The sequence below is a fragment of the Podarcis filfolensis genome, assembly GCF_964270895.1.
Source record: "Podarcis filfolensis genome assembly, chromosome: Z".
NCBI lineage: Eukaryota > Metazoa > Chordata > Lepidosauria > Squamata > Lacertidae > Podarcis > Podarcis filfolensis.
Genome location: NC_139617.1, coordinates 17585254 through 17602838, shown reverse-complemented (window position 1 = coordinate 17602838; position 17585 = coordinate 17585254). Strand labels below are relative to the sequence as shown.

At 44.8% G+C, this 17585-nt stretch overlaps 1 protein-coding gene across 3 annotated transcripts; it reads left to right on the top strand.

Annotated features, from left to right (window-relative positions):
• The first annotated feature begins 672 nt into the window (after positions 1-672).
• Positions 673-17297, top strand: LOC310754220 (uncharacterized protein). Of its 3 annotated transcripts, XM_083595881.1 has the most exons (7): positions 673-1530; positions 2753-2932; positions 4532-4720; positions 6131-6307; positions 7912-8053; positions 10072-11841; positions 17229-17297. In XM_083595881.1, the coding sequence occupies exons 1-6, from the start codon at positions 1435-1437 to the stop codon at positions 11823-11825; spliced, it is 2538 nt and encodes an 845-aa protein (XP_083452007.1). In that variant the 5' UTR covers positions 673-1434; the 3' UTR covers positions 11826-11841; positions 17229-17297. The 3 variants fall into 3 exon arrangements, with proteins under 3 accessions (XP_083452007.1, XP_083452006.1, XP_083452008.1); XM_083595880.1 differs by lacking the exon at positions 17229-17297 and having other exon boundaries at positions 10072-12563; XM_083595882.1 differs by lacking the exon at positions 17229-17297 and having other exon boundaries at positions 4532-4724; positions 6135-6307; positions 10072-12563.
• Positions 17298-17585: the final 288 nt, after the last annotated feature.

The following is a 17585-nucleotide window of genomic DNA, read 5'->3' as shown; positions in this document are numbered from 1 at the left end:
TAATTCTTATGGCTAAACGATTTCAACACACAATAGGTAATGGGTATCCTCATCATCAAGTATTCTGCCCATTCCTGCTCATGCTGTGTCCCTTCACAACTTCGCACTGCATCATTTGTAGTTACAATCTAATCACTGTCTGTTATTTTAAAGAGAGAGAGAGAGTGAGTGAGTGTAATATTATGCCTCTTGACCTCAGTGTGGGTTGTGTCTTTTAAAAACAAAATGAACATGTGACTCTCCAGATGTTCAGCTCAGCTCCCCTCAACCAGTATGGTCAGTGGTCAGAGATAATGGAAATTGTAGTCCAGTAACATCTGGAGGTTCACAGGTCATTCCACCTCTGTTGTATAGATGCCATATAAAACAAATGAGAAAACTACTGCTAAACTTGAAAGCTAGCTATCTCAATCTGTTAATTTTATATAATTCCATTTGGATCAACCTGACTTCCTCCCACTGGAAGTTTGAACTCTGGTTTTGAAGTAAATTAATGTCCTTGAGTTAGGATGCCCTCTGGGTGGTACAACTTAGAGGATCAACTGAACAACCTGTCTCATCCCTGCCAGTTGCAGCATGGTGAACATAATGTATGTTTTATGTACTTTTTATGGGTTGTACTTATAAGTATGGGTTGTACTTTGACCAAACTGCGGGAGGCAGTGGAAGACAGAAGTGCCTGGCGTGCTCTGGTCCATGGGGTCACGAAGAGTCGGACACGATTAAACGACTAAACAACAACAACATGGGTTGTACTTAGATTGCATTGAAATCAGATAAGTTGTGACTTTCAAGTTTCATTGATTTCAGTGGTAGCTAAGTGGGACTAACATGGAAACAACCCTGGGTATTGATGCAAAATATGCATTAAATCATGAAATGGGCTGCAACAAAAAGGCATCTAACAAGTGTAAAAAGAAGGTTTTCCAAATGTACCAAAAACATTCCTTACCTGGGGCACCATTTGATCTCTGGTTAACCCTGGGAGGGAGGTCTATGGCCCAGAATTCTTTTGTAGAGGAAGCATTTTTCTACGGAGGGGCATTCACACTGTCTCAACTAGCCCTAGGAAATTGCTAGCATCTTCTAGAAGGATGCTGGGGGATTTCTCTGTTTACTAGACTAGCCTAATCTAATTTCATACCTACTAAGAAGGCAAATCCTGGATTAACCTGGCCTGGCAAGGAGGGGATCAGGAAGGCAGCTTCAGTGTGTTGTTTTCCCAGCACATTGGAGAAGGTGACAAGGACCGGGACAATATCTCTGCCTCCAAAAGGGGTCTGCGCAGAGAAGAATTTCTGCTCAATTCTCTAGAGTCGGTTGGACATTAGTACCATCGAAGTAGATTGGGAGTAGAAGTGGGTCTGTTGCAGCAAGGCATTGTAAAACAATCTAAAGAGTTCTCTGGAAAAGAAAGCCGCTAGCAGCTCTGCCATGGAGGAAACGTATCTACTTAATGTGGAAGGAGTCAAGAAAAAGATTTTACATGGCGGCTACGGTCCGTTGCCAGATTTCAAAGATGGGAGCAAGGTAAATGGCTGCAAGCATAGAAACCATTAAAAATGTGTGAATAGGATCATAGGAAGATGTCTTACACCATGCCAACCTGTCTCATCTAGCTCATGGTTGTCAATATACTGAGTTGCAATGGCTCTCCCAAGGTTTTGGACAGGAGACTTTCAATCCCAGCTGGAGGTGCTGGGTACTTAAATAGGGACCTTTGGCATGCTAAGCATGCGCTCTGCCCCTGAGCGAGAGCTCTTCAGCAGTTATTAGCAATTATGGCTAAATTGAACCTCCATGTTTGGAGGCAGTATACCCTGAATTTGAGTGGCTGGGGTCGGCAGCATGGAAGAGCAATTGCTTTCATGTTCTGCTTATGGGTTTCCTGGATGCATGTTGCTGGCCACTGTTGGAAATGGGTGCTGGACTAGGTGGGCCTTTGATCTGATTCAGCAGGTAGTTGATTCTTAGGTAATTAGGTAAAAAGATGGGCAGCAGAAGGGTTGACCTGGAACACTCCTCTTTATTCCTCTGCCTTCTGTCTCTTCTGACTACTGGCTTTAGAAAGCTGTTTTTTGGTTACAGAAGTAAAGCACACAGTAATAAGGCAGTGAATCCTTTTCAGTTGTATAATATGCCTAACGTCTATAGAGCCGTGGAGGCTAAGCACTGTGTCAGGTGCTAGCCCTATTCCGAGTAGACCCATTGTAATTAAATGACCTACTCTCAGTAGGACTAGCAGCCCTACATATTTAAGTTCCTGTCCTATCTTTCAGTTATGTGCTTTTGGAATTATGACACTCATTTGCTATTGGTTAGCAGTTTGAAAGCACGTCAAAGTGCAAGTAGATAAACGTGTACCGCTCTGGCGGGAAGGTAAACAGCATTTCTGTGTGCTGCTCTGGTTTCACCAGTAGTGGCTTAGTCATGGTGGCCACATGACCTGGAAAAACTCTGCGGACAAATGTTGGCTCCCTTGGCCAGTAAAGCGAGATGAGCGCCGCAACCCCAGAGTCATTTGCAACTGGACTTAACTGTCAGGGGTCCTTTACCTTTACCTTTAAAGGACAGTAATTCCCACATAGGAAGAGGAAACTGAGCAGAGTCCCATTCAATGGAGGGAGGCAATAAATAATTGCTCCAGAACACTGTGGAAGGCAAAGCAAAGGTGGTTCTGAACTTCCAGGGGTTTAGATTTGAGCTGACTAGAGCCCTAACCATTATTAACTTTAGTTTGCCTTTGATCCAGATCACATTCCACTTCCAGACGCTAAAAGACAACTTTGAGAGAACGGTGATAGATGACAGTCGGGGCCCTGGCATCCCCATGGAGATTATTGTGGGGAAGATGTTCAAAATCGAGGTGTGGGAGACCCTTCTAACTTCCATGCGGATCGGCGAGGTGGCAGAGTTCTGGTGTGATGCTATTGTGAGTGTGCAATTGTGTCAGGCAGACCCTGAACACATGAATTGTCAAGTTCATGCCTACCCTAATTAGCAGAAAGTTATTTGCAATTGACTATCAAGCATCTGGTACCCTTCAGATGCTGTTGAACTCCAACTCCCATCTTCCCCAGCTAGCATGGCCAGTGGCCAAGGAAAATGGGAGTTGTAGTCCATCGACATCTGGAGAACACCACAGTGGCTATCCTAAAATATGCTCACAACCTCCCATCATTTGACCTAACTATCCAGATTCACTAAAATAGTTCCCCAGACTCCACCTTTTCAAAGTCTCTGGAACGTAGGAAGCCCCTTATACCGTGCCAAATTATTGGTCCCTCTGACCCAATACAGTCTACGTTTAACTGGCTACGTATCTCCAGGGTCTTGGGAGCAAAATGGTCTTTCCCATCACCAGCTACTTTATTATCTTAATTTGAAATCTAACCCCACCCTCAGCATGTAATGCAGGAACTCTACCATTGAACTACATGCCTCATCAATCAATTTCCTTTTATCAAGTGCCTCTTGCGATAGATTCTGGAGTAAAGCAGGGATGGAAAATTGCAATGGGTTTTGGACTCGAGGAGGTGGAGCGGGCTGTGGGTTCAAATACCTGTTAACTTTCCTCTCGCCTTCAGGCCTTGGGCAAATTTCCGTTTCTTATTGTGAGTTGACTATGGGCTATTTCCAAGCCACCTGTTTACTGAACATCCATCCTGATTTGTTTCCAGGGAGATTAAATAGCGAACATTGTCTAATGAACCTTTGTTCTGACTACTTTGTGGGGAGGTTAGATGCTGCTGCATCAAAGCGAGTGTTGTCCAGCACTTCCCAGTGCATCTTACTCTTACTTTCCTGATCACAAAAAGTCTGTTCTTTTGGGAGGGGGGAGTGGCCTTGTTGTGCAAGACCTCTATCCCCCACTCCCCAATCCATTATAGTTGCACAACCTGAATTTGCCAGTGACTTGACCCTGTCCCAAAATAGCAATAGTCTGGAAGTGTCCTAAGAGAATGTCAATGACCTAACCTGACGCTTGGGAGCCGGATGGGCTACGTTGTGCCTTTTTACGCTAAGATAATGCAGATCCTAGGGACGCGGGTGGTGCTGTGGGTTAAACCACAGAGCCTAGGACTTGCCGATCAGAAGGTCGGCGGTTCGAATCCCCGCGACGGGGTGAACTCCCGTTGCTCAGTCCCAGCGCCTGCCAACCTAGCAGTTCGAAAGCACGTCAAAGTGCAAGTAGCTAAATAGGTACCGCTCCGGCGGGAAGGTAAACGGTGTTTCCGTGCGCTGCTCTGGTTCGCCAGAAGCGACTTAGTCATGCTGGCCACATGACCCGGAAGCTGTACGCCAGCTCCCTCAGCCAATAAAGCGGGATGAGTGCTGCAACCCCAGAGTCGGCCATGACTGGACCTAATGGTCAGGGGTTCCTTTACCTTTACCTTTAATGCAGATCCTCCATTAAGGAAAAAATGCCATCTACCCTCTTGGACATCTGATTGTAGCACATCACATTTCCCATGCAAGGCCCTGTATGCTCTCCGCCCTAGTCTTATGGTTACCTTCTTCGCAATTTCAGCACACGGGAATGTACGCCTTGGTCTCCAAGGGCATGAGGAAAATTGCCGAGGGCAAGGACCCTCTGGAGGGCCAGAAACATCGCTGTGGGATGGGCAACATGTTCGATTACTACACCACAGGCCACGCAGACCTGGATGAACTGCAGCAGACGCCACAGCCCCTTATTTTCATTATGGAGCTGTTCAAAGTGAGTGGGAGAATCAGAAGGAAACTACAGTTCTGTTGTGTAACGTGCCATTGCCACCATCTATCTCATCAATGGATGATTATTTATGACCTTTATATTCCCCTATCCTCCAAAGGAGGTCGATTGGTTTATCACACCCTCCCCCCATTTTACCCTCACAACACCCCTGCGAAGTAGCCCGGGAGACAACAGCTGGCCGTGGACACTCTGTGAACACCAAGCTGCGTGGGGGTTTGAGCCTCCCAGCCCACTGTTTCCCAGGCCTAATCCAGCATCATTCTGGCTACTCCATGCCACTGACATGGCAGTCAGTGCCAATGAGTATCAGTTTGTGCCCAGCTGTGTCAGATGCAAAAGCTTTTTGTGGATTCTACCACTGCAGTTGGAGGGAGGAAGCATTTCTGCCCAAATCACCCTCTCGCCCACCCCAAGGTCCTTGCACTTTGAAAACTGGCTCGTCAGAGAAAAGGGTTCAACTTACCTCATCCCTGATGTGCTGTTTTCCTATTGTCAGCCTGCTAATAATAATAATAATAATAATAATAATAATAATAATATTATTATTATTATTATTATTATTATTATTATTATTATTATTTTATTTATACCCCGCCCTTCCCGGTTCAGAAAACTGGGCTCAGGGCGGCTAACAACAAACTTAACTGATGCAACAAAAAACAGCATAACACTTAATTGATGCAACAAAAAACAGCATAAAATACAGTATAAAACATGAATAACAATAAATTCAGAATTTAAAAATCAATTTAGGGGGAAAATCCATCCAATAAACATTAGATGATCACCAGGGCTAGCTGGCTAAATTAGTCCTATTTGGGCCAGTGAGGAGACCAGGGGAGAATTAGCTGTGGGGTCTCAGAGTGGGTAATCTTCATAAAAAGGGGAGGGGGAGGGAAGGAGGGAAATAAAAGATCAGGCTAAGTTCAAATTGAAAGCTGGAGGAATAGCTCTCTCTTACAGGCCCTGTGGAAGGAAGCACAGCATACGTTTTCAGAAACCCTTGTCCAGCTGCTTCCACCATCTGCTGTGAAATGGGTGGCGACTTAGTAAGAGGATCTTCTCTGCTGCAGCTCCCTCAGATATCTTTGTACTGGGAGGTCCAGGGGCAGATATTAGAGCTGTCCACATGCACTGGGTGCTGAGCCAATGGGGGGGGCATCTCAAAGCTGGGTAAGCAAGGCACTGGGCTTTTGGGGAGGAGGTGTGAAGCTCTGGCAGGATCCTAGAGTCCTCTAAGCTCCAAAGCCTAGCTAGCACTTTCCCAGTTTTCAGCACCGAAAGGAGATAGGGGCAGAATGTGGGAATCCCCCACTTGCAGGTGTCCTGGTATGGAACCCCTGTGTAAGTGGGGGTTCCCCTGTAATAACTGTGGTTTTCTATCCTATCTAGGTAGAGGATCCCTCTTCCTACAAGCGGGATACGTGGGCCATGAACAACGAGGAGAAGCTACTGGCTGTGCCAAAGCTGCACACGGAGGGCAACCGACTAGTCCTTTCCAGAAAATTCAAGGAAGCAGCGGAGAAATACCAGGAAGCTATCATCTGCTTGCGCAATATCCAGGCCAAGGTAAGAGTTGGGTGGAGATAAAATAAAAAAGTAATTGATTTAAAATATGTTGGCTCTACACAGGCTGCCTTTCTCTATATTTGACTGCCCGTAGAGTAGGATTTTCTGTTGTTACAATCTAAGGCAAGCGGGGTAGTTGCCCAGGACAGGGTCTTCTCGGTGGTGTCCCCTTCCATTATGAAATGCTCTCTCCAGAGAGGTCTGCTTGGTGTGTTTTTTGTTGTCTTCTTGGCATCATGTAAAGACCTTTGCAGCAGCAGCAACAACAAAATATCCCAGGCCTCTTAGACAAAATTTTAGTTCTGTTGATTGTTTCACATGGCTTTCAAGATCTTGCCGCCATTCCAATGTTTGGGTTTATTTAGATTTTTTTTTTGCACTGTTCTTTTCTAAAAACTGTTTTGCATTTCCTTCTCATATGAATTGTTCCTATGATTTTTTATTTAAAAATCAAAAGGTGGTATAAATATGCATAATCAGAGCCATGAAGCAAGGAGAAGAACCTGCTTCAGGCAGCGGAAGTGCAGGAGACAGTGCTCTACCTGATCTACTACTTCTGCTGCTGCCAGAGAGAGGGAAGCTTTGTAGCACATGGTGCTGCTCACCTTCCCTGCCCCTGGATAGAGGAGCTGAGTGTTGACACTTTGAGGAGCAACCCAGCTCCCGCCTAATTTGGTGAGGGCTGGGGCATGAAGGCGGCAGAAGTTGTTGGACTCCAACTCCCATGAGCCCGTGTCAGAATAGCCCTGCGGTGCAAGATGGTGGTGGAATTTGTAGTGCAACAGCCCCTGGAGGGCCAAAGCTTCTTCCATCCCTACAATATGGACCATAATGAAGGTTTTGAACATGGGTAGTCAAACAAAGGCCCAGGGGCTGGATCTGGCCCAATCGCCTTCTAAATCTGGACCATGGACGGTCCAGGAATCAGTGTGTTTTTACACGAGTAGAATGTGTGCTTTTATTTAATATGTATCTCTGGGTTATTTGTGGGGCCTGCCTGGTGTTTTTACATGAGTAGAATGTGTGCTTTTATTTAATATGCATCTCTGGGTTATCTGTGGGGCATAGGAATTCATGGTCCCCCCCCTTCAAAATATAGTCTGGCCCCCCACAAGGTCTGAGGGACAGTGGACCCTGCTGAAAAAGTTTGCTGACCCATGTTTTTGAATGTCCAGTGTTGGACTATATTCTTGGACCACTCATTCCCCATGAAGGACTTAGCATGTCTGATGTCTTGCCACCCCTAAAGTTAAGCTGTATTTCACCTAGCCGGTGTCTAGATCACCTGGGGATCCATTTTTAAGCTATTCTGAGCTCTCTGTGAGAAAGAGGTGGATGCAAATAAGTCATTTTGTTAATTAGCTAGGTGCTCTCTTTTGCCACGAACGAGCTTGTTGGGCTCCATGTCTCTAATGTCCCACCCTGAACACTGGCTTCAATGCAGGGGTCTCTGTCTCTTAGTGCACTATTCCAAACCTTACCTGGAGATGCTGGTGATGGAACCTGGGACCAGCATGCAAAACCTGCAAAGCAGGTGCCTTTACCACTAAGCTACAACTCTTCTCCAAACCCACCATCTTGTTCTTTGCTGGGTTTCTCCACAGGAGAAGCCGTGGGATGAAGACTGGATGAAGCTGGAGAATCTCATTACACCTCTGGTGCTGAACTACTGTCAGTGCCAGCTGGAGTTGGGGGAGTATTATGAGGTACTGGAGCACACAACCGACCTCCTGCAGAAGAACAATGGTGAGTGGTTCCTTCAGCTCGCTACTTGCAGAACCCTCCTCTATCCTTTTCTGCATGTGCCAGGGCCCTAAATTGCATGAGCATAGAGATGTGCTCCAGCATTCCTCCTGTTGCCCTGAGACTACACATCTCACATCACATACAATTTTATTGGCCACCCTGAAAACATCAATGACCAATGCAATTACTTGGGCAGTTTGTTAAGACTGGGTGAGCTCACACGTTTTGTTCCTTTGAGTTATTTATGCTTCCAAAAAGAGCAAAGCAAACATTCGATACTAGTTTAGATGCATCCAATTGACATGCAATCACTGACGCACAGGTCCTTTCGGAAGAAGGCAGAAGGGGGTGGAATAAGGGTGGAGTGGGGTGCACTTATGCACGCCCTGCCAATGTGTGCAGGGGCTGGGAAAAGAACCCCTGTCCAAAATAGTCACTGTCTGTATCAACAGCCTGCTTTTGCACTATTGAGGTCTAGATTTATCATCGTTATTATTATTAATTAAAGTTGGGGTTTTGAGAACACAGTGTTCTACACTACTAACCAAATTATTCATGCATCGTGATCGTGAAACCACAAGGTTCCAGGTTTTGGGGTGCTGTTGGGCAAGATGCTTTGGTGGGGTCTCCTCCCTCCATGAGTCCATCTCTTCCTTTCCACAATCACAAGTGTCACATGATCAGCACAGCAACAAGGCTCCCTAGCAGGAGTGGGGAAGCACAGGCCTTGGAGCCAAATACAGCTGGATTCTTTGAAACTGAATGTAAACTCAGCTGAAGTCTTTCTCCCAATGTGCAGGAGGAGGAGACTGGGAGCATGTGAGCCCAGTGCTGGATTCCAACTCCAATCAGCACATTTAATGGCCAGGGAAGATGGGAGTTATGGGCAGCAGCATTTGGAGCACCACAAGTTCTTTAGCTTTAGCTTCAGCATTATGTGTGATCCTACCGCACTGTGTCTCAGTGAATAACTGAGGAGGAAACGTCAACAGTTGAGTTTGGTTTTATTGACCCATCGTCATCTGGCAATTTTACACAAAGCTACTGGTACCTCTGAGAGAGAGAGAGATTTAGGCTGTGTACACACCATACATTTAAAGCACACACCCCCGCAAAGAATTCTTGTTAAGGGTGCTGTTAATTTTAGCTCTGTGTTATAAGAATTTTAAGGTCCCAAATATAGAATATTCATAACTGTACACATATCTAAATATATGAACCGTGTGTCTGAAATAGTACGGGAGAGCAATCCTGAAGCCATTTTGACTCTCTCAAATTACTTCAAATATTCCTCTGCAGTAAGGGAGGCAAAGAGAGAAAGCCTTGCCATTGTCTTTTTGCTTGCAAATCCTGTCTTAAGGGCACATTCGTGTATGAATAGGGTGAGCCTGTGGCCTAAAGTATTAACCATCACAAAAGAAAGGCCAGGCTGCCCAGGTAATACAATCAGTGACCATTATCAGGTAGGTAGGATTTCTGCTGTAGACCGCCTCTTTCTGTGATGTATGTATGGTGTTTAGGGGTGGTGGTCTTGGGGTACAGGGTGGGCAATTTCAAAAGGCCTTGTGAACTATTGTTCAGCGTTGTCCTCTCTCCTGTGCGTGGTGGGTTGCAACGGTTCGTGAATAAAGATCAGGCTTACTAGCTGCTTTACTTCTCAATATACTCTGCTATTTTCTCCTACTGAAAGGGCTCTGTACGGGCTCCGAAATGCCCCATAAGGGAAAGGGAGCAGTTTTTCTTATAAGATCTGTAAGGGGTGAGCAACAATTCCCAGTATTCTTTGGTGGGAGGAACTGCGCTTTAAATGTATGTGGCGTACACAGTCATTGTGTAACCCGAGTGGAATGACTTTAGTCTCATGTGGTCCACTCAGATGACAACGTAAGAAACACCCTATCCTTACATAGCCCAGGAAAGCAGAATACTGAGAGTGGTGGCTTTTAACAGATAACTCTGTAATTTATTAGATTTGTTTATGAGAGCTAGCAAACCAACTGACTTTGTTCTTTTGCTAGAAAATGTCAAGGCGTATTTCAAACGGGCTAAAGCCCACGCTGCTGTCTGGAATGAAAAGGAGGCCCGAACAGACTTTTTGAGGGTGGCCCACCTGGATCCATCGCTGACTGCCGCTGTGAGGAAAGAATTGAAGCTCTTGGGGGAGAGGATGAGGAAGAAGCACGTGGAAGACCGCAAGAAATACAAAGATCTCTTCCAGCAGCCTCCTCCTAAAGGAGAAACTGAGGGGAGAGCAATGGAGGAGACAGAAAAGCTGTCAGATTCTAGCCTCGGCCCACAAACAGAGGAAAAGAATGAAGAAACCCTGAGGCCTGAGAGAGGAAGAGAAGAAGGGAGATGGATGGGTGCAACAGAAGAAACAGAAGAAACAGAGCAAGGGAACTTAGCAGAGAAAGAGGATGAACTCCTAATGAAGACAGGCGAAATGGACAAAGAGGACATCACCTCTCAGAAAGCGAGGGAAGTGGAAATAGGAAATAAAGATAAAGGAATGATGGAGAGTCATTCTGGAGATGACCCGACAGGCTGTGAAACCTCTGGAAGCAAGGAACGGTTAGAGTTTGGGCAGTGGAAGCTTGAAGAACAGAGGGGGAAAGTGGAAGAGATTAATTCTGGGGCTGGGGATCAAAACAGAGAAGTGGATTCTCCAGTGCTGGAGAAAAAGGACGCAGAAAGAAGAGCCGTCCCTGGGAGCCCTGGGAAGAAATTAGGGGGAGTTGCAGGAAACCATGTGAGCAGCAGCGTAGGGGAAGGGTTAATTAAAGGACCTTGTGAGATTGGAGTGGGCATTGGAACAGAGAACTTCCCAAGAGAGACGGAAGGATATGAAGAAAGTTGTGGGAAACGAGAATCCCAAACTGTTGAATTGTCAATGGTACAGGGTGATAAGGGCTTTGGAGCAGAGGATCCCAAGGATGGGGTTATAGTGGAGAGCCCTCAGGAAAGTAGTGAAAAAGATGACTTCCAAATCCTTCAGGAAGGATCAAAGACAGAAGCAAGTGTGGCAACAGAACCGAGGGAAAAGGTCAGTTCTGACTGGGAAAACTGTGGTGGGCCAAGAAAGGAGAATTCTACTGGAGAGGAGGAGGAACCTAAAGAAGAAACAAAATTGGGAGAGAAAAGAAGAGAAGATAATGATCATTCCATTCCAGAAGAGGAGACACGTTGCTGTGAAGCAGGCCCAGAGCATTGTGAGGGAGAGGCAGACCCAGAAGACTTTAAAAGAGTGGCAACTGGTGATTATGTGAAAATAACATTAGATGTTAGGGCCAAGGAAGTGATAAGCCTTGAATCACAGCATGCCAGAGAAGAGGGGGGTGGCCACAGAGAGGTGGCTGGATGTAGGGAGGAAGGAACTGAAGTTGGTGACAGATCTAGGCTGTGCAAAGATGCACAAGGAGATGAGGTAGACCAAGAATGGTTCAAGGCAGAAATAAGCTTTAAAGCTGATGATCTGGAGATGGGAAAGAGAGGGGAGGATTCCGAGACAGAGCAAGCAGGTCTGCAAGTTAGGGGGGAAGAGCCAGAAGCGAAAACAGGCAGGGAAGCAGAACTGATTGTGGGGCAAGACTCTCTATGGGGCAATGGTGAGGTGTCAAGAAAGGAGGATGGAGATACAGAAGATATTTCATTGGCCACCCACTGCAGAGGAGACAAAAGCGAAGTGCTGGAGTTGACTGGATCTGGAGCAATGGGTGAGCCGAACATTTCTACCCTGAGACAACGCAACCTGATGAAAGAGGAAACCCAGTGAGGAGGCAGAGAGTCAGGTATGAAAAATAGTGGGTTGTAGAATCAGTTGCTAAGGTCTAGGGCAGAGCTTTCCAAACTGTGTGTCACGACATGTTAGTGTGTTGGCTGCAGTGTGCTCCTCCCAAGGCTGGAAAGGGGGTAATTTAACCTCCAGTTTGCTAATAAAACTGAATTACTGTCGCAAAATGATGCGTTTCTTTTAAAAAGTGTGTCACCAACATAAAAAGTTTGGAAAGCTCTGGTCTGTGGTGATATTGGGGAGCAGGGTCAGAGTGAAAGTGTGCTAGCTAATGATCTTTGATGTGGCCAGCTCTTCTTGTTGAGAACAGGTAACTCAGGGTCTGGTGCAGTAATCAAAGGCTCAAGGAGGGAGCTGCCATTGCATCTACACCTAAGAAAACAAGCATGCTTGCCCCTTCTTGGGTCTGCTGGTATTCTCTTCAGTTTCCTTCCTCAATTGAAGAACTGTCTGCATAAAAGTGCTATACAGGGTCATCTTGCCATCCTCATTCAGCCACTGCACGTGTACTTGGAAAATAAACCTCCTCTTTGCCACCACAGGCAAAGTCTAAAATTTCAGATGCAAGCTAGAGATGGGTTATGATTTCCATTCCCCTGCCCCAAAGATTCTTTGCAGATTTTTTAAAAAATTGTATTGTGCTATAGCTGTACAGTGCCTACAGAACTCATTTATGAGGCATCCAATGAATAGAAATAAAATTGAAGGTGTTTTGAGAAAGAGATTGGTGCTTTTGGTGGTGTTGATTATTTTTGCTGTTGCCCTGGAAAACAGGTTTTGCATTTGGTCAGAGAAAGGGGGAATTCCTCCAAAACAAAAAATGAAGCAACACAGCACTTCAGATACAAATTTATTCTTTTTTCCCAAAGCAGAAATGGAAAAGACTTGAGTGAAGACAGCACATTTTAACCAGTCATTATTAGTTCTGCTCCCTTTAGAAAAAACCCCCCTCATTACTCATTGTGTCCCTTTCAATTGCTTCAACAGAGATGAACACCCACCCACACCCCAGTGACCAAGCTGCAGTCCTTCTGTGTGAAGAGCTAGGAAAGCGATGAGCAAAATTCCTGGGAGTAGGCAGCGGAGAGGAAATCTCTTGTTATTTGCAGTGGGAAGTTGCAACGCTAATGAACAGGGTTCTGGGTTCCCAATGTTATTCAGAAAGTGGGATGGGGTGGCGGGGAGAACTAATAATGAAAGTATAAGATTGAGGGATTCACCCCATGCTACAGAGCAATTGTCCTTTTCAGGACAATTTTCAGGCCTCTCACCATATTAATTTCTGTCTCTTATTGGCACACTGGAAAATAAATTATATATACTTCAAATGCAACACAAATTCTGCCAAGTGCAAAGGAGAATTGCAATTCCTCTAATGCTAGGGGCAGACGAGGCACAAGACTTAAGGTTTTACTTTTGATAAGTAAATTGGTTGGCTTAACGTGTAAATCAGCTTGGGTGATGGTTCATAAAATTTTAGAATAATGCTGCAATACTATCAATACAAACAAAAGAATCGAGAACCTACACATCTTAGCACTGTAGAAAGCGATCAGATTAAACAACACAAGTTTCTTAATATGGCCTACTAACAATATTGTCCGCATTCTGTCTTCGGCCACTGCAGACGAGATGAAGGAAGAGCACCAAGGGGTAGATAAGACCAGTTGGATGAATGAGTGGGCTTCTCTGCCTTGTAAGAATTGGGTGGAAGATGGGATTTGGGTATGTGCTGCTCTCTCCACGCTTCTGACTGAAAAACTGCCCCACCACAAATTACCTGTTCTATACAAGAGTTAAAGGTTAAAAGTAGGGAAGGGAAAGAAAGTACAAGGCAGTCACGTCTTACGTGGGGGTACATTCCACGGATGGCACGTATATGCAAAAATGCATGTACACAAACCACCCCCTTGGAACCGCCCCCACACAATTTTACGTTCCAGAGCCTGCATGCTAAATGGACCGACCCCCCCCAAGCTTGGTAAGCAAGTCTTAGAGCTTAAAAGCCTTTTCCGCATTGGGAAAACCCTGTGCAAAAAGAACATTTAAGCTCTCTGCCTCCCATGCATTTAATTTGTTTGATTTCAACCAGCTGGCCTTCAGCCGCGTAAAGTTGAAATCACACATGTTAAACACACATAAGCTGTGAGGTACCTGTACTTATTTTACATAACAAGGCGATTCTACCTAATTCACACTTTCCAAAGCCACATGAGAACCGAAACACAGCTGTCCTTCAGAAGTTGCACTTCCGCAAATGCATTCCTCAAGCCATGTAACGTGTACAAAAAAAATGCACAATATCATGGTAAAATGTCCATTAATATGCATATATAAAAATTCAAGAAAATAACATATCCCAAAATGCATTATATTAGGGCAAATTGCTTTGCAAAAATGTGTATATTACACAAAATGTACTCAAATATATTAGAGAACCTTTGGACATCATATGCTGATGAGTTTTCACATGGAGTTATTTAAAAAAGAAATTACGAGCTGATGTGGGAAAACGAGAAACTGAAACAGATTTGTTGATTTCCTAGTTGAAAGCCCCTATTCTTCCTTTGCATCTGACTACTCGTGAGTGTGGATTTGCCATTTGTCAATATCCTGGTTTTGTGGGCTAACGTGGGTACCAAGCTCCTGATCATATACAATATCAGCACTTAACTCACATACAGTAGTTCCATAATGACAGGACTTTGGGACCAAAGTCCAGGGTTTCATTCAGCAGAAAGAAACAGGAGGGCTGGGTTAACCATATTTTAAAGTAAAACAATATACATTCCCCAAGCCCACCCTGTTCTCTTTGAATGCCAGGATCAGACTTAAAATTGCTTAGCTTGCACTGCAGCTCATGGGCCACTTTAGGAAACAGAAACATGCTTCTCACCTCAAGAAAGGAACACTATGTGTTCCTTCAGAAACATGAAAAGAGGAAACACAGGACACAGATTTCCTCCTCTCAGCAGATCATGTAAGCCAAGGCAGGGACAGGGAATCTGTGGGTCTCCAAATATTGGATTCTAGCTCTCATCAGTCTCGGCCAGCTTGGCCAGTGATCAAGGGTGATGAGAGCAAATCACTGGCGGTGCACAGGTTCTCAGTCTCTGCCCTAAGCTTGCTAGTTTGAGTAACTACATGACCCCTGGGGATCTCCACCTGAGGCCCAATTCCAAAATGGAGTTTCCGTTTCTTTCAAAACTAAGATGGCATGTGGTGTTTGTTTTATTTTAAAATACAATTCAGAAACAACTACAGTGGTACTTCGGGTTACAGATGCTTCAGGTTACAGACGCTTCAAGATACAGACTCCGCTAACCCAGAAATAGTACCTCGGGTTAAGAACTTTGCTTCAGGATGAGAACAGAAATCAGCGGCGGTGCAGGGGAAGGCTCCATTAGCTAAAGTGGTACCTCAGGTTAAGAACAGTTTTGGGTTAAGAACGGACCTCCGGAATGAATTAAGTTATTAACCAGAGGTACCACTGTACAATGGTGATTTCTGCCAGGCTTTTTAGAGGTTCAACCATCAAACCAGAGTATTTCCTTGGGAGGAAGAATAGGCATATGCCCACTAAGAACATTCTTGGCCCAGACTTAAAGGTCCACCATTACAGAATATTTAACAGAATGCTCTTTGTCATGCTTTAAATCATGCTCACACAGTATAATTGGCAGTACCTACAATGCCGATAGCCTAAAAAACCCACTTCCTTCTACAGCTACTGTGTGACACAAATCAGCCCACTTCGTTTAGTGTTTTCCTCATTTTCTTGGGAGCCTACAAGATTCTCAACAGCCAACATGCTGTAGCAGTCCACTAACATAAACCCCCCACACATTTATGACAACGTGCTACAACAACCCTCACAACCTACAATGCTTTCAGCACATGTGACATTCCTTACAATCCATAAATGCTGGTAAATTACATTGTGACCCATAGCACCACCAGCCATGGACTTCACAAAACCCATTCTATAACTTGCATTTTTAAGGGATTGCGTTCAGCCATTTAGCAATACTGCTACTTGAAAGTTGAGGCAGACCTCAAACGTATAACTATCTTTTTTTATTTTTTGAGGTAGCAGATTTGACTGTGTATATACTCTGAAAGCAACACCCACAAAGAACCAGCCACGGACATGATATACAACACTGAATGCAGCAAAAGGCAAAGGCTTAAATCTAAACTAGATTCCACACACTGTCTTTGCTTACAATTTACAGCCCACTATTAATCGCCTTTTACCATGGACTAGCACCTTTAACCAACAAACATAGGTATTTGCTTTAGGGCATAGTTCCCTACACTAGAACACTTCCATTAGTTGTCATGAGATGCCTTTTCCCTTGTAAATTTGTCACCTGCATCCCCAAAACACAGCCTATCATGGACACCAGCTTCAGGGGATCCTGCAATGCCAGTCGATTCTACTGGATCCCCAGTGCCCAGCTAGGGGATAAGTCCTGAGTGAATAGGCCATGACTGTGATGTTTATCTGCCTCTCCTTAAAGAGGAGAGGTGAGAAATTTTCAAGTTTAAACGGGAAACTTGTGGTGTACAACAACCTTGTGCCAAGACTGCTCTTGGAATGGCCCAGGTCTGTCAACACAGCACCCAAGTGGTTTCTGCAGCACCAGAAGATTTGGGCTACATGAAAGGCATAGTATGCTTTGTGCTAATCCGGCGTGTTTGGGATTAGAATGGGAACTGCACAAATCAAGGCCATAATACCACTGAGAGCTGACCTTAATGGCAGTGGTTTCCAATGCTTTTTTTTTTTGCCATGCCTCTCTGTTTCTTTTCTTTTGTCTTGTAGCCTATGGGAGATGCAGAACATCTGGTGTCGTTGCTATCTCAGTCCGGGAAATGAGCCACATTCCATAACTTTCTCTCAGTTGGAGATATGGAGGCAGCAGTTCCACCGCAGCAATTGCTAACCAAGGAAAGAGCCTTGAGCTGCCTGATCAACAACAGCCCAGATTTAAAAATTCCCCCAATGTTAAAATGATTATGGGATCACACTAGCTTCAGACGCCAGTCCTTCTGAATAGTTGCAATCTACCTGAAAGGAAATGGGGACACCTGTTTATCTTCCAACATAACTAGCTGTGCTGCTGAGTGCAGTTCAAAAGAAGTCCTTTTTTGGTCACTCAGAAGCGCAGACATACTATGCTTTCAAGTGCTCCTGCAACTGAATATTTTGTACTGCATTTGACCTGTGTGACTTGGTTAAGACCACTATGCATAGGAAGCTCAAGGTAGCAGCTATCCATATGCTTCTTAAGTTTGCCACACACAAATTGATCCAAAGAGGAAGGGACTGGACCCCATAGCACAAGGCGTAAATAAACTCCCAACCACCTTTGTTTGCAGGAGGTCACTCAGGTGGAGATTATTCCAACTCCAAAAGGAAGCAGGCAGGCCTAGGCTCTTTGGAAGAAGCTGCCGGGCAGACAAAGAGAAGAGAGGGAGCTGCCTCCCATCACATAAAAAAGCAGATTTCGGAACAGAGCAGAACTGCAAATCCAAAGTAAACACATAACAAGGAATTAGAATTTAATGCATGAGGAAGTCCATTACAGTGCTTAAATACAATATATATAATATGTATTTATATATTATGTATATATATAAATATGTAAATTAAAACAATAAGGCTCTCTGTTATAAAGCTTCTCTCACATAAGGCTGCTGTTACTGCCATTGGAACAATATGTTTTAAAGCCTGCT

Coding starts and splice junctions, on each gene's coding strand:
- LOC310754220 (XM_083595881.1), top strand. CDS start 1,435: ATGGAGGAAACGTATCTACTTAATGTGGAAGGAGTCAAGAAAAAGATT. Junction 1,531..2,752: donor ATTTCAAAGATGGGAGCAAG/GTAAATGGCTGC, acceptor CCTTTGATCCAG/ATCACATTCCACTTCCAGAC. Junction 6,308..7,911: donor TGCGCAATATCCAGGCCAAG/GTAAGAGTTGGG, acceptor GTTTCTCCACAG/GAGAAGCCGTGGGATGAAGA.